This window comes from Trichechus manatus, unplaced genomic scaffold (assembly GCF_000243295.1).
Source record: "Trichechus manatus latirostris isolate Lorelei unplaced genomic scaffold, TriManLat1.0 scaffold00018, whole genome shotgun sequence".
NCBI lineage: Eukaryota > Metazoa > Chordata > Mammalia > Sirenia > Trichechidae > Trichechus > Trichechus manatus.
The window spans coordinates 16,966,854-16,989,866 of NW_004443954.1; the positions used below are offsets into that span (position 1 = coordinate 16,966,854).

Sequence of the window (23,013 nt, forward strand, 5' to 3'; positions counted from 1 at the left end):
AATTCTTCATCCTTCTGTTTGCTGCTCAGGGTTCCAAGACTGTCATGTGTATCTGATTCACATGGTTTCTCGTGTCTTTGCTTTAGGGGGACAGAATGGTGTATCTGACTAAGCCACCAACTTAGGCCGTCTCCCCCGGAAAATATGTCTTGAGCCCAGGATGGGATATATATTGGTGAATAAGACAGCATGGTCCCTTCCCTCAGAGAGCACATAATCTATAGAGGAGAGATTTAGTAAGTAAGTAAACCAACAAATATGTAATTATAGAATTGTGATCTCTATTAAGAAGAAAACCGAGTTCTGTGATAAAGAACACAGGACAGGCGTGGAAGGGCCCACTGGAAGGGCAGGAGGAAGATCTCCACTTTGGAGAGTGGGAGAATATCATATTTTAATGCAAATAACACAGACCTTCTACCTTTATTTGCAAACTGCTACCTCCTCCCTCGAGGTATTTTCATAAGGCTACTACGCCAACTTATTTTTACAGGTTGCTGTAAAAAAAAAAAAAAATTAGCATAGTGTGCTTACGAAAATGGCGTGGGGAGTGGTTGACAAACAAACACAGAAGGCACGCATTATTTGCGTAAAAATATGATAAGTCAGATTTGATGGATGAGGAGTCTGTCCCGAGCAAGAGGAAGACAACCCCAGAGCCAAGGCAGTCCTGGAGCAGGAAAACGCTTGGCACAATGAGTCAGAGGAGTCCAGTTTGGCAGGAAGGGTCTAGATGAGGTCAGAAATGCAGGCAGCCTTTCTATAGAAGAGGCTAGTGGCAAGTCTTTGAAGGGTTTTAGGCAGAGGTGTGGACTCACTGTGATTTGTAAAGATTACACTGGAGGCTACAGGGATAACAGGTTAGAGTCGGCAAGGAAGACACAGCACTAACAAAGACCAAGAAGGATGCAGTGGTCATCTAGGCCAGAGAGGCCAGGCTTAGACTGGGATGGGGGTGGTGGGCAGGAAGCAATGGCTGTGCAGACAAGGCCCTCTTGGCAGCCAGGAGGGAAGAGATGCAGGACACTGAGTCTGGAATCCCTTCCTCTTCTTGGCTTTACCCGTCATGCACCGCACCCACTATGCTGGGTGGAGATCTGGGTGTGGGGCTCCAAGAACACAAAGGACCTGAGACCATCCCGGGCAGAAATGAAGGTGAAGCAGAGGGAAATGGCCCATGTACATCTGAGCCTCCAAAGGGGCACTCTACACATCCCCCTTAAGGCATCACACCTGGCCATTATGGCTTCTTTGTTAGGGGATTGGGGATTTTATTTTTAGTGAGAAGCTTCCATTTGGAAAGAAATAAAAACTATAACAGAATGGAAATTCTTATGTAGAATTCTGGAAAGGGCAGAAAGGTGTTTTTTCTCACATTCTTTCTATAGTGCTTCCCGGTTTACTTTCTCAACCTCCAGGTCCTTGACTGTAACAGCCAGCTCCTGAGGTTATGCAGATCATTACATACACTTTATCGACCACCTGTTAGTTTGTCATACTGTGGTGGCTTGCATGTTGCTCTGATGCTGGAAGCTATGTCACTGGTATTTCAAATACCAGCAGGGTCATGGTGGACAAGTTTTAGGGGAGCTTTCAGACTAAGACAGACTAGAAAGAAAAGCCGGGCAATCTACTTCAGAAAATTAGCTAATGAAAACCTTATGGATCACAACAGAACACTGTCTGACTTATTTGCTTTCATCAGGAAGGATCACTCACTGGAGGAGGATGCAGTGTTTGGTGAAGTTGAGGGCCAGTGAGGACAAAGGAGACCCTTGTTGAGAAGCACTGGCGCAATACCTACAATGATGGACTTGAACATGCCATGCCCATGATCGTGAGGATGGTTCAGGACCGAGCAACGTTTCATTCTTTTATACATAAGGTCACCGTGAGTCAAAGTTGACTCAACAGCAGCTATCTATCTATACCCACTTGATAGTGAAGGAAGCTGAGACTCAGTGGGGTTAAATGACTTGCCCAAGGTCATATAATGAAAAAATCAGTGGGAAAAAGGTGACTATTGGATTCTGAGGAAGGAAAAGAGGGAAATAAAGGCAAACAGAGAGGAAAAGAAGCGTGTAACCCCTGCTTCAGCCAGGAGGGCATGGTGTGGGAAAATGAAGCCCCTGGAGACCCACCTGCAGAACCAGCAGAGCAAGGTGAACTGGGGCTCTCTGAGGCCTAGCCCTGCAATAACAGGGACCCAGCGAGGCACATCCTAAGGGCCTGGAAGGAGTTTCCAATGAAATGCTTGATGCTCTACAATGCCCATTCATGGCCTTTACGTAAAAACTCCAGTTTCACAGTTGGGACACCTCAAGCCCAAATGACATCTCCAACAAGGTTTGCATAAACCTGATGAGGAACTGTAGTGTGGGATACGAGCAGCGCAGGGTGCATAAGGACGACGTGGCGCGTCAAATACTTGTTCTCATCTGTCTGCTCATTAAAGTTATAAGGCAAATTGATTGCTGGGTGGACGTTGAGCACAAACAACATCAGCTTTATTGGAATTGGGCAAGATGTTTGTTTACAGACAGCAATGTGTTCACAAGAAGTAAATTGTTCTTTGTCTTTCTGGCTGAGGCAACATCTCCCTTTCCAAGTAATTGCATGTGAGCGCAGGCTTCAGTAAAAAGAATCTGTTGCAGAACCTCGGCGTGAGGAATCAAGCAGTTTGCTTTTGAAACTCTACCCAGTGAGTTCGTCCTCATCTGTTCATTTCCCTCTAATTCAACCCCATTTCTTCGTGTTGCCAGTAGCACAGAACCGTTTATCTTACAATTTTTCATGTCCTTCTTTAAAAAGCAGAGGAAACATGCCCCTGTACACAGTGTTTTAAAGAGGCCCATTCATTTTCTTACTGACCAAATTTATCACGTGGATTTCCTTTCTCTCTCAAGTTGCGTGGCTACAGAGGATGTGTGTGTAAGGCGGGGGCTGCCTTCATTTCGGCTGCAGAGAAGAAAGCTGAATAAAAGCAGGATATCCGTCTCAGTCTGATGTATAAGCAATAAGGAGGCAATGCACCTATTTTTCTTCAGGTCTCAAAAAATGTTAACAAATTCCTGTCAACGTCCCTGAAACACCCCAGGATCCCATAACTGACACAAAACAGGGGGCATTGATGGGCTTACCCATGAGATCCTTGCTTCTAGAAGCGATGACATTTAAGGCGTTAGTTGCCTGAGTGGGAGTGACACCCCAAAACTAAGAAGTCTGGTCCTGTTTGAGCAGGAAATCAGACACCAGACAACTTAGAGGACAGTAAAGACTGGGAGTCATTCACCGAGAAATGATGCATTGCATAATTTTATTGAATGTAGCAGCGTACAGAACATCTGTTTCCCACTGCACACAGTAAAACGGAACCTTGCCCTGACAGATCAGAAGACAAGGGTCCTGGTATTTCCACGCTGCCACGCCTCATTCTTTTCATATGGATTTTATTTCACAATGATGTATTACTTCTGCCGGAAATGAGTAGTAACCCAGCAATTGCATAAATTCAACCCATAAAAAGATGACTACGGGCTGAAGGATTACCCAGAGCATGGCCAATTCCACTGGCAGCTGAAAATGGTTAAGCTAACTTTTACCACCCAGGCAGGAGCCAAGAGGGAACAGGATGGCCTACAATTTCCTCTGGCTCAGGTATCTCAAATCACGCCTGGCATGCTCTCCCCTCCCGCAAAATCAGATGGCTCACAATGCCTTTATGACATCTTCTCACTTCTTCCACGTGGGATCTGGGTGGCGGGGGCGGGGGGGGGTTAGGGAACATAGGGATGAATGAGTTTGGTCAAAGGGAACAAAAGTAGGCTCCTGTTGGCCAAGACCTGAACACACTGGCCCCACCAATTGCCTCACATATAAGGTAGACTAAGCTGAATGGTTTCTCTGAAGAATGCAGCTCGTCTTCTACTGCTGCAAGCAGACACACAGCTAGGGTCTTCTAGGCTTCTTCCTCCGTGAATAGTTTTCTGGATCCCTGGTAAGTGCTAAGGTTTAATAAATAAATAAAAAGAGGAATTGTTGCCCATATTCGGCCAACCTTTGTCTATAATCAGCCTGTATTGAAAATCAACTCAGGATCCCTGGAAATTACAAGAATTAAAAGTTTTGACTTTATATGAATGGTGTTGTCATGTGTTTTTTTTTTAAAAAAAAGTCTGGGAATACACGTTCAATCTGAACACACTCTGAAGGTGGCAGAGGTATGTCTAGCACAGAATTCATAGCCAAAATGTAACATTTGTGCTTTTCTGCACCACCAGCTGCCCTCCGGTTGATTATAATGCACGGCGACCCCATGTGTGTCAGAGTAGAACTATGCTCCATGGGGTTTTCAATGGCTGATTTTTTGGAAGCAGATAATCAACCCTTTCTTCCCAGGCACCTCCGGGTAGACCTGGACCTCCAACGTTTTGGTTAGCAGCAGAGTGCATTAACTGTTTGCACCACCCTGGGTGGCGCAATATTGTCTCACCAGTGATGCAATATTGCAATAGTGTTGCTTTTTTTGCTGAGGTCCTTTCCTGATACTCATCGTTCAATTCCACCAAAGACAGGAAGAAGCCTGTGGGCCCAGCACAGAGAGATACTCTAGAAACACTTGCTGAATGGATACTCCCAGGGAGTGTTGGCCATTGCTTTCTGCTTCAGACTGAGCACATACTGGAGCACTTTGCCAAGGATCTCCTAAGCCACACCAGCTCTGCTTTTTCGCAAGCTGACTTCATTTGTCCAGGTGTATGGATGTGACCGTGTGTACACCCCTTGCTGGGTGTAGTTATCAGGTTCCTTTCTGCTTGCTTGATGCACAGGGAAGAGAAGTTTTACCTTTCTGCCTGTTGTAAATTTTGGGCTTCTGAGAAGTCAAGACTCCACTACCATTAGGCTTGGAGTGTTTCGTTCAGTGCTGGCACACCCATGTTTATTTGGGAAATTAGTAAGCTGAATGGGGCTGAAATACCAAGTGACATATTTTTTTAAACAATCCCTTTCCTTGTATAGCCGGGATGGCAGACTGAGTCCACACCAAAACACAGAAATATCTGAGCGCAAACCAGAGATGGGGCCCCTGGGACTAACGAGGATGAAGATTGTCAGTTAAGGCCCAGTCAGTGAAGTTTCCATGAAGTTAGATCAGTCTCTTTGCTTTCCATTGTAAACACTAGGGCAGTGTTTAAAGTGCTGAAAAACAAAGATGTCACCTTGAAGACTAAGGTCTGCCTGACCCAAGCCATGGTATTTTCAATTGCATGCGAAAGCTGGACAATGAATAAAGAAGACCAAAGAATTGATGCGTTTGAATTGTGGTTTTGGCAAAGAATATTGAATATACCATGGACTGCCAAAAGAACGAAGAAATCTGTCTTGGAAGAAGTACAACCAGAATGCTCCTTAGAAGCAAGGATGGCGAGACTGCGTCTTAGACACTTTGGACATGTTATCAAGAGGGACCAGTCCCTGGAGAAGGACATCATGCTTGGTAAAGTACAGGGTCAGCAAAAAAAAGGACGACTCTCAAGAAGACGGACTGACACAGTGGCTGCAACAATGGGCTCAAGCAAAACAATGATTATAAGGATGGTGCAGGATCGGGCAGTGTTTCCTTCAGTAGTACGTAGAGTTGCTATGAGTTGGAACCAACTTGATGGCATCTAACAACAACAACAGAGCAGTATCTTCCATACTGTAGTCTCTGGGACTCAAGTGTATGATGAGATGTTATCAGCTGCTCTACCCTAAACGAGTTCTGTGATAAAATAGGTTGAGTAACACTGCTTTTTTTTTTTCCTTGCAGGACTTCTCAGGACCTTAAATATAATAATTAGAGAAAGAAAAGTATTTTTTAAATCTTAATACAAATGTGAAAGGGGCACATTTGCACATTAGGAACTTAAATACATGTAACATCGGTTATGCACAAGAAGCAATGCTTTTGGAGGAAGCCCACAGCGGCATGGTGGTACAGAAAATTCCTCAGCCTCCAAGTTAGGAGGCTTGAGCTTTGGTCTCAGCTATTTCACATAAACAGTAATGGCGAAGAGGGTTAGGTGGATATTTTTTTATACTTTTTAACATTCCATAAGACTTAACAGAAAACTCACATTTATCTTCTATAACACTGAAATTTAAATAAAACATTAATTAACTTTTATTGCAATTAAAGCTCTTAGGATAATTTTACAAAATAGCCCTGATTATATCATGATAAAATTAATTTATGATTATTTAATAAATGCATTTTCATCAGTAGCCAACAACTGTTATCACCTAAGTGTATATTATGTGGGGGAGAATACATGAACATCTTGGTGCTAGAAAGGTTAATAATCCCTAGATGACCTCTAAGGATCTCCTCCAGTTCTAAAATTTAAAAAAAATCACTGATATGAGGAGAATGGAAGATATATTCTTATAAACAATGTTAACATTTTGTATAAAATGTTTTTGTAGAGGGTGTTTATTCTGCTTACAGAGGCTGCCTACAGTAGTACTGCTGAGAGGAACACACTCAACGTCAGTGAGAAGATGCTTTCTTCTTCCTCCACAGATCAGAGGCCAACTGCCATTCCCGTACGGATGGATATAGAGCTGTGATCTGCTCAGCACCCTTCCTCTGGAACACCCCTGCTTCCTCTTTCTGTAATAGTCCAGTTGAGTTCAGAATTACATCTCTGCCCTTCCACCAGGCTGAGTACATGGCCCAGACCTGGAGAACCAGAGGACAGCCTCTTCCTGACCACAGTGGTGGGTGCAGAGACGGGTGCAAAGACCGGGTATCAAAGTCCTCCTTTGTGCTTTTGCCCAGACATACCAGGAAAGATACTTTCTTTTCTTTGAGATCACGAACCCCCTTGTCAATAGCTGCTGTCATGGTCAACTAAAATCAGAAGAAAATAATGAAATAATGAATCTGGAAGCAATTTTTGATCTCTAACATGTTTGGTGCGGTGGTTGACTGTTCAGCTGCTAACCAAAGGATGAGAGTTCAAATCCATCAGCTGCTCCTTGAAAACCCTATGCAGCAGTTGTACTCTGTCCTATAGGGTCGCTATGGAGTCGGAATCGACTCAATCGCAATAGTTTTTTTTTTTTTTTAAATATGTTTCGAGGGTGCTGGCTATAACGTTTCCTTCTTAGTGCTAAATTTAATCAGCACGGTTCCAAAACCTCCCCACCTCTGGAAGAAGAATTTGGTGGCTTCAACTCCAGAGACTGTATCAAATTCTTTATTCTGAGTCAAGATCTTACAATAAAATTTACATGAAGTTTATCACCGATGTAATATTACAAAAGTATTATATAGAGATACGTGTGTGCGTGTGTGTATTGCCATTGAGTCAACTTCAAGTCGTGGCAATCCCATGTGTGTCAGAGCAGAACTGTGCTCCACAGGGCTTTCAATGGCTGATAGAAGCAGATCACTAGGTCTGTCTTCCAAGGTGCCTCTGGGTGGACTTGAACCATCAACCTTTTAGTTAGTAGCCGAGCACGTTAACCATTTTCACCACCCAGAGATTCTCTCTCTCTCTCTCTCTAAAAGTGGCTAATCATCAACCAGTAGTTACATCAAGATAGTGTGTTTCTGTGTGTGTATAACTTTATAGAAGGTGCCCTGGTGGCCCAGTGGTTAAAGCACTGGGCTGCTAACTGAAAGATCAGAAGTTCAAACCCACCAGCCATTCTGCTGGACAAAGATGTGGCAATCTGCTTCCGTAAAGATCACAGCCTTGGAAACCCTATGGGGGGAGGGGGTGCAGTTCTACTGTCCCATAAGGTCACTATGAGTCCAAATCAACTCTATGGCAATGGTTTTTTACACATACATATATATACATATATAAGCCGAAAACCCATTGTCATCAAGTCGATTCCGACTCATAGTGGCCCTACAGGACGGAGTAGAACTGCCCCATAGGGTTTCCAAGGAGCTGCTGGTAGATTTGAACTGCTGACCCTTTGGTTAGTAGCCAAACTCTTAACTATTGCACCACCAGGGCTCCCTCTCTCTCTCTCTCTCTATATATATATATATATAATATCTATAGGCATTTTAATTACTTTATCAGAGACAAAGGCTAGAAGCAGGAAGTAATTTAAAAACACTTCCCAGTAATTGGAAGCGATGTCACAAAAATCTACGCACTGATTCAAGATCATACCCTTACTTCCCAGGGCAGGAATGTCAGGCCTGCACTCTTAAGCCGGAAGCAGAACTGTTGCTTGACAACCCCACGCCCTCCCCTCCTCCTTTCCAGTGGGCGAAAGCTCTTGTGTTCGGGCATTCTTCTCCCGCTGGGCTCAGGGGGAGACTCCTGACTGAGATGCCAATGATGCTGGATGGAGTGGAGACACAAAGAGGCCCTGGGTTCTTGCTGACACCACTGAGCCCCTGAAATAAACAATCCTGCAGCCACCTGCTTTGAGACTCTCATTATGTGAAATAATAACTTTTCCTTACTGTTTAAAGCGGTTCAGGTGGAATTTTCTCTTATCTGCAGCTAAAGTAATCATAACTAATACAAAGCCTATTTTTTGTTGGACACTTTTAATAAGTTTGGCTATCTACTTTCCAAGCCTAAAACATGTTCAAGTAGCGAATTATGTAGGAGGAAATGAGATGCTTCGCACAATCACACTCCTGAGAATGGAAAGCAGATAGCCTGGGAGCAGGAAAGTAGGCTCTGAAAATTAAAATAAACTGAAACAAAAAGTTAAAAATGCATAACCCAGGGTCATTTTGTATCAAAGCAGAGAATGCCACTCACCTCAAAATCCCATTGTATTAGAATGCAGGACAATATTAAAATCTGTTTAGAGAAATTTCCATCTAAAGTAGTAATTTTAAAAAGTTTTTCTGCTTAAAGGGTTGACTCACAATTACCTTGAAAAAGGAGCTTGTTAAAACCACTCATTTTCTGAGAATTACAGATTTCTTGCATTTTACTACATGTGAATTCCAAAATTCATCAGTCAAGACAGCCACTTGGAGCTCAAAAACACTTCTGCTTAGAAACTAAATAATAAAAAGTGATTAGGGCCCAAGGACTGTTCACAAAAGCCCATTTAACTCCATATGGGCCTGAGGCACACTGGAAACTACTGCAGGGATGACGACAATATACTCCTCTTACCCACTTTCTAAGCAGGCTATGCAGCAGGGGACAACCTGCCCCCGGGCGGCCTGCCTGTCACTGGGCTGGTTCAGACTGCGGCTGGCTGGCAATCTGTAAGGGGTGCTGGAGAACAGACCACTCTATCAGGTGGGAACATGGAGTAGGTGACCTTTAAGGTCTCTTCTAATTCTGTTTTCAATTTTCCCATGGCCCTATGGGTTCTGAGGGGTCAAATAGATACTATGAATCATGGCTGTCCAGTTCCTGTAATTTTCTCGGCGGGAACCACATCCATCATTAAGGCACCTGATGGCAGACACATTTCAACAGGAGGTGCAGTCCCTCCTTGTTGGCCTTGGTGATGACACACAGCCTGCTTACTGCCTGGGCCAGCTGCTGCCTGCAGTCTATGGGCAAAAGCTAAAGGATGCTGTCACAAAGGGCAGCAGGGTGGAGAAGTCACACCTTGGTGGGGGGAAGGAGTTGTGTGTAGAACTGCTAGCCTGTCAAGCTAGTCTTGGACTGTGACTCAGATATCAAAGAAATGCACTGTTCTCCAAGTCCAGTTCAGCTACATCTTCCTGCGTGAAGACCTCTCTGAGTCCCCCTGGCTGAAATGAGTGATGTTCCCTCACAACACTAGAGCAGGTTCTAACACCTTGTTACAGTACTTATCCCATTCTGCACTGTGCTAGAGTTACTTGTGCGCAAGTCTTATCTCCCCAGCTAGGATGTAAGGAGAGTCCCTGAGTGGTGCATTCAGCTGCTAACTGAAAAGTTTGAGGTTTGAGACCACCCAGAGGTGTCTCGGAAAAAAGGCCTGGTGATCCACTTCCAAAAAATCAGCCATTGAAAACTCTGTGGAGCTTAGTTCAGCTCTGACACACATGGGGTCGCCATGAGTCAGAACCAACTCGACAGCAACAAGTTAGGATGTTAAGATCCTGGGAGGCAAGATTCATGAGAGCCTGTTAAAGACAGGGAAAATTGGCTTTTCCTTCTAGGAGCTGACAATTTGGTTGAAGCAATTGGACAAGTGCTCTGAGAATGGATTTTGGAGTTAGCAGTTTTCATTCAACATTAATTCATTCACTTATTCGATGAGCATTTATAGAGTAGCTGCTGTATGTCTACTATGTGTTGGACATTGAGTTGTATGCTCTGAAACGCTTTGCAACATGGGAAAAAAGATATGTCTAGATATTCTGACATGGAAAGATGTTACATGACAATATTAAATGTTTTATATGGGTACGTACATGGGTGGTGCAAATGGTTAACATGCTTGGCTGCTAACCAAAATGTTGGAGGTTGGAGTCCACCCAGAGGTGTCTCAGAAGAAAGGCCTGCTGATCTGCTTCTGAAAACTCAGCCATTGAAAACCCTGTGAAGCACAGTTCTACTTTGATGCACATGGGATGGCCATGAGTCAGAATCAACTTGACAACAAGTGGTTTGGTGTTATGGGTACGTACAGATGTTTGTGATAAATGGACAACAGAATGGAGAGGCACACTCCATTCTCATAACAGTTGTTACCTATGGAAAGGGATTAGAGATTAGGGATGGTAGTGGAAGGGGATTTTAGCCTCAGAAATAAAGTTTCAGTTTTTACAGTGAGAAAGTACTTATATATTATTTGCATATCAAATTAAAAAAAAAAACTCCTCCATGGCAGCCAATTGAATATAGTAATTAATGTACTTCACATCAGGATCCAACTATTTTGTTTGAATTTTATTTCCATGTCTACCCTGTACCTCCATATTCCCAGGTTACATGCCATCCTAGAATATCCCACACTCTACGGCCCCCAAACCTCTACCTAGGCTGTCCCCTCTACTTGGAATGCCTTTTCCCTTTTTAAAGCCTGAGTTACTAATCTTCATGCTTCAGAGTCCAGCTCAAATGCCCCTTGCTTTATAAATACCTTGCAAAAAAGTCTTACTTAGAAGACTTTCCGGAGGCACTGTCCTAGTTTCTTAGTGCTGCTACAACAGAAATACCACAGGTGCGTGGCTTTAACAAGCAGAAATTTATTTTCTCATAGTTTTAGGAGTCTACAAATCCAGATTCAAGTCACCAGCTCTAGGGGAAGGCTTTCTCTCTATGTTGTCTCAGGGGGAAGGTCCTTGTCTCTTTTCAGCTTTTGCTCCTTGATTCCTTGGTGATCTTCATGAGGCGTGGTATCTAACTTCCCCTATCTGTGCTTCCAAAGTACAAAGGTGCACAGGCACAAGGCAGACATTCCCATTTCAAATGGGAGAAATCACAGGTATCAAGCAAGTCCAAACCCCAGCAGAACAAATTACATTAAACCTCAAGTCTTAAAAATAATCCTCTGTTCTCTAGGACCATCTGGGCAATGGCCCTGTCCTCTAGACTCTGGGTGTTGGCTGTGCTCTCCAGATTCAAGGCAAACTAGGACCTTACGATGAAGCATATCAAAATTCCTCCAGCCTCTACCCATTACCCAATTCCAAAACCACCTCCACATTTTAGGTATTTGTTAGAGTAGCGCCCCACTCCTAGTACCAAATTCTGCCTTAGCTTCTTAGTGCTGCTGTGACAGAAATACAAGTGGGTGGCTTTAACAAACAGAAATTTATTTTCTCACAGTTTAGGAGGCAAGAAGTCTGAATTCAGGGCACTGACTCTAGGGGAAGTCTTTCTTTCTCTCTTGACCATGCACTCTTCTTGTCATCTGACCTCTAGATCTTGGGCTGGTGGAAGTCTCCGGCCTGCAGCCTGGCCTGCAGATTTTGAATTTGCTAGCCCTTGCAAACCCATCAGCCAGCAGAGGTCTCCACACTGCTGCCTAACCTACAGATTTGGGACTTACCATCCCCCACAATTGTTGGAGCCATTTCCTTGAAGTAAATTTGTCTATCTATACATATGCATATATGCATATACGCATGCATACATATGTACATATACATACATACATATACATATGTATATATATACACACCTCACTGGTTTTGCTCCTTTAGAGACAGGCACATATCTTTATTCTTGTGATGTCTTATTCATATTTATACCCCCAGTGCCTGGTTAGTGCCTGGAGCCAAGTAAATGCTCAATAAATGGTTCCAAATGGATGAATGATGGAAAGGTTTTCTGGCAGGTTGTTTTCCCATCTAGTGTGTCTCAAAGGTCCCCACATTTCATTCTGGGTATAGAATCTCAGTAGAGATCAGGGCTGTAACCAGGCCATGACTGAGATCCTAGTCTTTAACTGTCCTTTTAATGCAAAGGGGACAACTGTATTTTTGGGCCAGCTAAGCCCCATTTGCTTTCAATTCTAGTGAAATCAGCTGAGAATGTATTGCAATTTATTTTATTCAAGTCCTGTTCGCATAAAGTCTTCAGTTACTTAATTCACAATAGACCCAAATAAAAAATGCCTCTTGACCTCTGCTGGGAGGCTCTGCTGGTCCAGGCCTTACCTTTTCATCGGCTTGGGGGAGCATTCTCTCTCCAGATTGGAGGACGTATGTTTCACATGCATTGCATTGTAAGAAGTGTGAGTATAGTCATTTTCATCACTGTAGTCAGGACCGAGCAACGTCCGAGCCCACGTCCCCATGTCATAAGGAGGAAGGGTCCCTCCAAATTCAGAGGGCAAAAATTCAGGTTGTATTAGCTGGTGAAGGCTGTTTAGATTGTTTCCATGCAGAAAAATCTGGAAAGGAAGAAAAATTAGCAATAAAAAATCTGAAACATATGACCCAGCATTTAATCTAATACACAATTTAGCAATGACAAATTGGATGCACTTCTGGTGATCATGGTGTTTAAAGAGGCATTCATTTCTGTGTCTGTGACTGAGTCTTCATAAAATGCAAATTTATTGCTCAGAAAAGGGGCTGAATTAATAGTCCTTAAAAATAAAGTTTATGAACAAATTGGGTATTATTTGGCCATAGCCCAAATTTATACATACAGTCATCTCCTAATTATCTCTGCTAATGAAAGGAGTAGTGACACACATCCCCCAAAACACCAATCATGCTTGTCACGCAGGTCTCAGCCAGCCTCTGTTCTCCCACCTGCAGAACTTTCCTGCCCTCTATACCTCCCAAATCCTTCCCATTCTCCTCCGGCTTAGAGCAAGCTGTAGCTTCTTCCTGAATCTGCCACAGTGACATCTGCCCCTTCCCGCCCCCTGCCAATTAACTCTTCATTATCTACAGGCTTCTATTTTTTTTTTCTGACTTATTCCTTTATGTCTTGCTTCCCCACAGGGACAGAAGTATTCTTAGGGCAAGGGTTGCTGCTTCTCGGCTCCCAGGGTGGGTGGGTTCAATGAAGGAACTCGATCAATTCTTAGTCAATGGAATTGAAAACTTTTGATTCAAATATTGAAAGCTGGGGATTTATTGTGGGATAATTTTGCTTCAATTCTCCATTTTTGTCTGGATTGAGGACTAAGACCCAAATGTGTTTATATCTTCTAAGTATACAATGAATGATGAGGAACACTGGTCAAGCAGGGGAGGACACACCTCTAAACTGCAGCTGCATTCAGACAAATCTGCAAAGCAGACAAGCCACAGTTGAAAAACTGACTCTTGAAAGTTTATTTAAAGTGCGTCTGTATAATGGCATTGTTGGCACGTTTCTTTATGTTCAGGCTCAGTACAAATAAGTTACACCCAAGTATAGGGCAACAATTATACATCAAATATACATCAAATATACACTGCCTGCACACTGCCATCTCCCCCACACACACACCACAGCTAACCATGATGAACTACAAATGTGATTTTAGATACATAAATACAGGACTTCAGTAATAAACACTTTCTACCTTGCTCCATAGTACTGGGTTTAAATAGCATCATTTAAAGGTAAAGGGAACAAAAAGCTAAGTGGTAGATTTTTCAGAAGAATATTGTAGTGCTTCAGAAAACAATGTACAATTTTTAACCCTGGATTTGTGTATGATTGAATTTGAATAAAACTAATTTCTTTTGAAGAAATTCACTTATTCAGGCATTTGCCAAAACTCCTTAGAGGGGAGACTGTAGCATTTGAAGCAGGGAAAAGCTGGCACTAATATTAGTCCTGGTGTTTAGAGCAAACATTCGTACCCATTGACCTAACACTTCGGGTTCTGAAACAAGGAGAAGGGCTATGGAGGCTGCTCCTCACTTCTGGAGGTCCTGCTGGACAGTCCGAGAAACAAAGCAGGGGGAGGCTGGACTTTCCACCCATCAGATTCTGCTTTGTGCCCAGGGCTCCAGAAACTCCATTTTACAGCACAGCAGCAAGTATCCATTGCTTTGTGGGAGGAATTCCCTTGGGTTCCTTCCTGAGTAGACTATGAAGCTGGTGGGCTGCCTAGGTCGTATTGGGAACAGTCTCAAACACTTCTCTGCCCATGGCACTGTCCTAGCCCCATGTGGATTGAGTTCTTGTTTCTAGTTCCACACTCATTTGACAATAGTGGCTTTCACCTCCCATGCCCTAGTACAGAAGTCCCAGGGTGGTGCAAACAGTTAAAGTGCTCAGCTGCTAAACAAAAGGTTGGAGGTTGAATCCATCCAGCAGCACCTTGAAAGAAAGGCCTGGCAATCTACTTCTGAAAAATCAGCCATTGAAAATCCTATGGAACACAGTTCCACTCTGACACCCCTGGGGTTGCCATGAGTCGGAATCAACTTGATGGCAACTGTTAACTGGTACCTTACTACTATGCTCCTTTAAGACCTGGGAGCACCTGAGGTCTAGAAATTAGGAGTCATGCAGTGTGTGTGTGTGGCGGGGGGATCCTTCAATAAGGGCCCCCTGAACACCCAGAGTTCTTCTCTGGTGTTGGGTCTTCTGGGTGCAAAGTTGGTAAGAAGGTCCTTGGTGAGGTTCCCTTGAGGAGCGGTGCTCCTGACCCAGGAGGTAACTGAAATCTAAAAGTCTTGAAGAGAAGAGAGCTAAACGGTAAGACAAATAAAGGTCCCCAAGTCTCTGCTACATGAGTGGTGTTACACTACATGCCTTAATATGCTGTCTCATTAAATGACTCCAACAACCCTGTGATGTCGGTATTAGTTTCTCCATTTTATAGACGAGGAAACTAAAAATCAAAGTGCTCAAGGAATGTTCAGTTACTCAACTAATCAGAATGCCACGAGACAGCCCAGCTCTAATGCAAGATGCTGACTTCCCAAATATCAGCTGATGAGACTGAGATCTACAAGTCTTCTGCAGAAGAGCCTCGTTATTTCCAATGAAGAAGGCAGGTGATGGAGTTGGCAGCTATGACCCAAGAACATGGAAAAAAGCTAAAGAAATTATAAACATTTTTCAGAGGGATAATACATTTGCAGGACAAAACATTAGCTCTTAAAATATTCCATGAAAAAGATGCTGCTGGACCTAGTATCTCCTATGAACATTTTCCAGTAAAATGACCATCTGGTATTTGCATGCCTTCAAAGTTTCCTTTGGGTTGTCATGGGGACTCTGAAAATAACCCAGTTCTACTGAATTATTGATTAAATTCACACCATTTGCAAACTCCAGCTGAGGTTCAAATGCTCAGTGGCTGAAGAAAAGCAGAAAAGTCACGTGAAAAATAAGGGTTGGGGGAGAGAGAGAGGGAGAGAGAGAGAGGAAGAGCGATTGAGAGAAGGGTCACCATAGTGATCACTGTACATTCTTTGTTGGGAATTTCCATAATACGTTTGTTTTCATTACCCTTTTCCTTGTCTTGTCTTTAAGGAATGGTTTGATGAGTGTGTACAGGGCGTGAATGTACCAGGGCTGGTTGACAAAGTGGACTCCTCCAAAACGGGCAGGAAAGCTGTCCTGGGTTGGAAAGAGAAATACAGACCAATTAGTAAGCGCTCCAGGTTAAACAGAAACCAGCAGGACCACAACCCCAAAGAACAACCTGTTTCTTACCTCCTATTGACACACTAGCTAATGGTGGGGAAAGAAAGAAAACCCACTGGACTCCTTGCTGTTAAGGTTGCCTCTGTTCCCCTTGCCTCTCCCTCTCCTTTTGAGTCCACAACTTAAAATGTTTGCAAAGGTGCCAGGCCTGTCTTTCCCAAATCACAATTATATGAGTTCCTACAAGGCACAGCAGCAGTGCGGCCAGGAGCATGAGGAGAGCGTGCATTCTAATTCTTCACTGTGTTAAGTAACCAAGGCTTCAGCTCCCAGGAACCCTAAGCAAAGGATTTTCTCTTAACCTTTGTGCTCCACTCTCCTCCTCCCTCTCCCACCAGCGTTATCATGACAATAGCGGGACTTTCTGGATGACTGAGTGCTGTGTAGGAAGGATTGGAGAAGGATTGCAAATGATTTTAAGAGATGGGGCTCTGTGGTACCCGACCAAAGTCTAATAACATTTGCTATCAACATTTTTACAGATTCCTGCACTAGCTCTGATTCCATCCTGAGGGCGCACAGTAGGTCCTAGGGAAAAGACACCTGTTGCATGACGGGCTAACTGTACTCCTTAATTGAGGGAATATGGATATCTTTTTTGTGTGTGTGTGCCGATCAATACACTTTGTAAATGGTAGAAAATAAGGGCATTTTTTAGATGGTTCCAATTTTGGAATCCAGATCAGGGCATAAACTCATGTTTTAGAAGCTCTTCTCAGTGCTAATTAGATTGACAGAATGAAGGAACTTGGCCTCAGATTCTAAGCTAGTCTCAGAGGACTGGGTCCGGAGATCCTGATGAATGGCTAAGCCAGTTAGGTTAATCTCATCTAATGGAATTAAAAAGGAAGAGATACCTAAATGCTTTTTGAATTGCCAATTTCACTGTCAATCAATTTTACTGCAACAAATATCTTCGTAAAGTGTTAGCAGGATAAGATGAAAGCTCTGAATTCGGGCTGTTTGAGCTAACAGTGCAGGCAGCTTGCTGTTCCCTGCGGATGTATTAAACACCTTGCTTGGGTCTTTTTTAGTAACAAGGAAAGAGGGTTATTAACTTTTTTTCCAGAACCCTTTGAGTCTATGGGGTCCCTGGACATCTTCCAACAGAGACCTAGTTTCAAATATAAGTGCATGGAACTATGCTTAAGGGTTGACATTAGAAAAACTTAAAAATAGTTTTTGCCTCTACCTAGACATTTTACAGAGTAGAAATAAATATTTTGAAGGACAAACTAGAAAATTTCAGTAAAAGATCTTGGCTTTGCAGGGTACAGATTTTTCAATTATTCTATTTTAAAGAACTTAATGGAATCACCAAGTATAGGGGTGGAGAGACCCTTTGTAATATTTTTGTACATTTGTCATCATCTCTCACTATTCCAAATCTAATTTTACAAATGCAAAATTTCTTAATAAGGCTGTCTTTCTCTTTTCTCTATTATATACTGTTGTAGGATCAAAGAATTTCTTTAAAAAAGAGACTATATCCAAAAGTTTTTTCCTTTCTACTAAATGGTAGGCAATAGCCTCACTCTTTTGACAACTTTACACTTTTTATTCAGAAGTATAATCCATTATCCCTCACACTAAAGCTTGGATTCTGAGGGGCTGTAGAAGAAGGATGAGACTAAATTGTTTATTTATAAAGCCAAGGCTTACTATCTTTTTCAATAGGATTATTTTTGTAGCCCTGGCAGCCAAGTGGTTAAGAGCTTGACTACTAACCAAAAGGTCAACAGTTCAAATCCACCGGCCACTCCTTGGAAACCCTATGGGACAGTTCTACTCTGTCCTATAGGGTGGCTATGAGTCGGAATCGACTCAGTGGCAACAGGTTTGGTTTTGGTTTGATTTTATTATGAATTGAATTGTATTTTCTCCAAAATACGTGCTGAGTCTAACCCTTGTACTTGTAAATACAATCCTGTTTGGAAATAAGGGTTTTCTTCTGTTATGTTCTGAGGTTATATAAGAGTAGAGTGGGTCCTAAACCTAATCACTTCTGAGTTATAAAAAGAGCAGAATATACACAGAGACAGACACAGTGGAAAGACTGACACTAAAGAATGCCAAGGACCTCATGGGGCTTCAGATAAGGAAGGACTTCCTCCTAGAGCCACAGCCTGAATTCAGGCTTCCAGCCTCCTGAACTGTGAGAAAATAAATTCCTGTTCTTTAAAGCCATCCACTTGTGTTATTTGTGTTATGGCAGCACTAGGTAAATCTGACAAGGACCAGTAAGATGATTTTTATTTCTATTGATAGTCTATTGTGTTATGAATTTCTAGGTTAGTAAAGTAGAAGAAAACTTTAATACTCTAGAGGGAGTAGGAAAAATTACAAAGAAAACATTAATCTTTTAAAAATATCGGGAGACTCACTCTTAGACTATGAAATCTCAGTCATCAAAATTGTCTTCTAGCCACCTGATCTTTAACAAAGGCTCAAAGTCCACTAAACGGGGAAAAGACAGTCCTTTAAATAAGTGGTACTGGCAAAACTGGATGTCCATCTGTAAAAAAAATGAAAGAGGACCCGTAGCTCGCACAATACACAAAAACTAACTCAAAATGAATCAAAGACCTAAATATAAAACTAAAACCTATAAAGATCATAGAAGAAAAAATAGGGTCAATGCTAGGGGCCCTGATACACGGCATGAACAGGATACAAACCATAACTAACAATACACAAACAGCAGCAGATTAGCTAGATAACTGGGATCGTCTATAAATTAAACACTTATGCTCATCAAAAGACTTCACCAAAAGAATAAAAAGAGAACCTACAGGCTGGGAAACATTTTTTGGCTATGACATATCCAACAATGGTCTAATCTCTAAAATCTGTAGGAAAATCCAACACCTCTATAATAAAAAGGCAAATAATCCAATTAAAAAATGGGCAAAGAATATGAACAGACATTTCACCAAAGAAGACGTCCAGGCGGCTAACAGACACTTGAAGAAATGCTCACGATCAGTAACCATTAGAGAAATGCAAATCAAAACTACAATGAGATACCATTTCACCCCAGCATTACTGGCACAAATCAAAAAAAAAAAAAAAACAGAAAATAACAAATGTTGGAGAGGTTGCGGGGAGATTGGAACTCTTACGCACTGCTGGTGGGAATGCAAAATGGTACAACCATTTTGGAAAATGATACGGTACTTCCTTAAAAATGCAGAAATAAAAGTACTATATGATCCAGCAATCCCACTCCTAGGAATATATCCTATAGAAATAAGAGCAGTCACACAAATAGACATATATGCACGCTCATGTTCATTGTAGCATTATTCACAATAGCAAAGAGATGGAAACAACCTAAGTGCCCAACAACAGATGAATGGATAAACAAACTATGGGATATACACACAATGGAATACTACGCAATGATAAAGAAGAAGGATGAATCTGTGAAACATCTCACAACATGGATGAATCTGGAGGGTATTATGCTGAGCGAAATAAGTCAATCACAAAAGGACAAATACTGTATGAGACCACCACTATACAAACTCAAGAAAAGGTTTACATACAGAAAGAAATAATCTTTGCTGTTTACGAGGGAGCGGAGGGGTGGAGAGGGAAAAATACTAACTGGATAGTAGGTAAGCGGTGACTTCAGTGAAGGTTAAGACAGTACACAGTTTTGGAGAAGTCAGCACAACTTGACCTGGGTAAAGTCATAGAAGCTTCACAGACACATCCAAACACCCTCAGGGATTGAGCTACTGGGCTAAGGACTCGGGACCACGGTCTTGGGGGACATCTAGCTCCACTGGCATAACATAGTCTATAAAGAAAGTCTTCTATGGACAACTGTGGTGAGTAGCAACTGAGGTCTTCAAAGCCTGTGAGCTGCCGTCCAAGATACATCTACTAGTCCCGTCCCCGCTGGATCAAAGGAGAATGAAGAAAACCAAAGACACAAGGGAAAGATTAGTCCAAAAGACTAATGGGCTAAAACTACCACAGCCTCCACCAGACTGAGCCCAGAACAACTAGATGATGCCCGGTTACCACCACTGACTGCTCTGGCAGGGATCACAATAGAGGGTCCTGGACAGAGTGGGAAAAATTGTATAACAAAATTCATATTCACAAAAAAAAAAAAAAGACCAGGCTTGCTTGGTCTGTCAGAGACTGAAGACATCCTGGATACCTTTTAACTCAGTACTTAAATCACTCCTGAGGTTCACCCTTCAGCCAAAGATTAGATAGGTCTATAGGGCCAACAATAACACTCGTGAGGGACATGGTTCATAGTTCAATCATGTATATGAGACTAATGGGCACACCAGCCCAAAAGCAAAGACAAGAAAGCAGGAAGGGATAGGAAAACTGGACGAATGGAAACAGGGAACCCAGGGTGAAGAAGGGAAGATTGTTGACACATCACAGGGTTGGCAACCAATGTCCACAAACCAATTTGTGTATTAACTGTTTAATGAGGATCTAATTTACTCTGCGAAATTTCACCTAAAGCAGAATTTAAAAAAACAAGCAAACAAACAAAAACTGTCTTCTATTTGTGTCAGGGATGATGGAAAGAAGAAAAATTGGCCCGAGAGCCTATACATTCTCTCCAGGATGGCCCTGGCTGATTGGCCTTCTCACTAAAAGATGTGGACTTTCTTTGCTCTCATTCAAGACAGCCAGGGAGCATGTGCAGATAAACACAAGGAGACCCCGTGCCTCGGAGTTCTGGACATCGGAGTATAAGCAGGATCATTTTTCCTCAGGTCCCTCCTATAAAATTCAAATGCAACACCTTCCTGTTTAATAAAGGCAATGTGCGAATATTCTAGGTATTCCAGAATAAGCCTGACCTTGTTCTTGATAATGGTGTGTGTGCGGTGGTGGTGGTGGTGGGATGAGGGCTGTGCTGTGCAGAGGGGGAAGCGAGCGGAGGGAAAACTAGCAAAGACAATCCTCTTGTTGTGGATGTCCCTCATTGGTGGTTGCCTTTGCCTATTCACATAGCAAACTGCAGATAAAGGAAAAGTTGCCTGTCACACGAATGTCTCTCCAGGTAGCTTCTGGGGCCTACCAACCTCATGGACCTCTTTCTTCACTAACAGTGTAACACTTTGTTTTTCAGAGTTCTCGGAGACTAAAGAGTATGTGCCCAAACATAAATCTAGGTTCAAGAAAACGGGGGTATTAATTTCCATACATTTTACACATCTATCAATAAAATTATAACACAGTTTCAAATTATACCAAAAAAACCTGCAGCTGTCAGAGATTGAGTCGATTCTGACTCATGATGACACCCTGTGTGTCAGAGTAGAGCTATGCTCCTTAGGATTTTCAATGGCTGAGACCTTATGGAAGTAGATCGCCAGGACTTTCTTTTGCGATGCCTCTGGGTGGACTCAAACCTCCAAATTTTCAGTTAGTGGACAAGAGTGTTAACCGTTTGCACCATCCAGGGACTCTAGTTTCAAATTATAAACGTATTCAAGACATAAAATTTGTCTGCCCCACCTAGTTTAATTGTTTTCTTATTACAAGAGTAGTACACACTCTTGAAAATTGGAAGGTAGATAAAAACATTATTTAAAAATTTTTAAAAAAAATTAGAAGATACAAAAAAAAGTCAAGAAGGGAGAGGGTCGACATGTTGTGGGGTTGTTAACCAATGTCATAAAACAATATGTATACTACTGTTTCATGAGAAACTATTTGTTCTGTAAGCCTTCACCTGAAGTACAATTAAAAAAAAAATAATTAGAAGATACAAAAAGGCACAAAGAAGAAAAGAAAAATTACCTACAATGCCATTGCCAAAGATACACTCTTACTATTTTCTGTTATTCAAGATAGAGTACATTATGTGGTTGTAACAAACAACCCCTGCTTTTTATTGTCTAAAACTACAAAGATTTCTTTCCTGCTCACACTAAACTCCCCTGCTGGGTTGGCTGCAGCTCCTCTTGATTTGTTCTCAGCCAGGGAGGCAGCCTCTCCAACTGGGAATACAGCTGCTTGCTATAGCAGAGGAAAACCACGTGGGGAATCACACCCTAATTTTTAAAGATGCTTCATCTGTCGCATTTTACAAGCCAAATACACACCTGACTTCCAGGCAGGATGTTAAACCCATTCATTCCGGTTTGAACTCCTGCTGAGAATTCACATTGCTAACAATTCCCAGGAGATGCTATGCTACTGGTTAGGGACCAATTCTGAACACCACTAGTAGGAGCCCTGGTGGCACACTGGTTAAGAGCTTGACTGCTAATTAAAAGGTTGGTGGTTCGTATCCATAAGCTGCTCCTTGGAAACCCTATGCGGCAGTTCTGCTATGAGTCAGAATCAACTCTACAGCAACTGGTTTGGGTTTTTTGTTTTGTTTTAGTAGAGCAGTGGTTCTCAGAATTTATTACACATGAGAATCACATGGGGATCTTGTTAAAATGGAGACTCCGATGCAGTATATCTGGGGTAGAAATGCAAATTCTCAGCAGGAGTTCTAACTGGAATGAACAGGTTTGAAGCCCTCCTTCAAGGATGTCAGGAAGTGTGATCCTACCACGTGCCCAATAGGGGAAGGACCAAAGATGAACAGCCCTGGTTACTGAGGCTCCTCTAACCCTTCCTTTCCCCTCCCCACCTCTCCGCTCTTCTCCTCTCCCTTCTTCTTTCCTTTCACTTTCTTTCTTCCATAAAAACAAAATAAAAAAAAACAGTTATTGTCAAGTTGATTTCAACTCATGTGGTGACCTCATGTGTTGCAAAGTAGAATTGTGCTCCATAGGGTTTTCAATGGCTGTGACCTTTTTGTCCCCCCATACAAAAATTTATACATACATTGTTATGTGACCCTAACTGCTCTCCCCATACTGTGACAGCACACTCCTCCTTTCCTCCCCTGATTCCCCATGTCCATTCAACCAGCTCCTAACCCTCTCTGCCTTCCCATCTCACCTCCGAACAGAAACTGCCCGCTTAGTCTCTTGTA

The 23,013-nt window shown here is 42.5% G+C and overlaps 1 protein-coding gene across 1 annotated transcript in view; it reads right to left on the bottom strand.

Moving 5' to 3' along the window:
• CLVS1 (clavesin 1) overlaps window positions 1-23,013 on the bottom strand; it is a 224,529-nt gene that overhangs the window by 13,589 nt on the left and 187,927 nt on the right. Inside the window, exons 4-5 of the mRNA XM_004372567.2 lie at window positions 15,837-15,947; window positions 12,584-12,819 (exon numbers count right to left, since the gene is read on the bottom strand). Coding sequence (XP_004372624.1) covers window positions 12,584-12,819; window positions 15,837-15,947 — 347 coding nt within the window. The remainder of the gene's footprint in view (window positions 1-12,583; window positions 12,820-15,836; window positions 15,948-23,013) is intronic.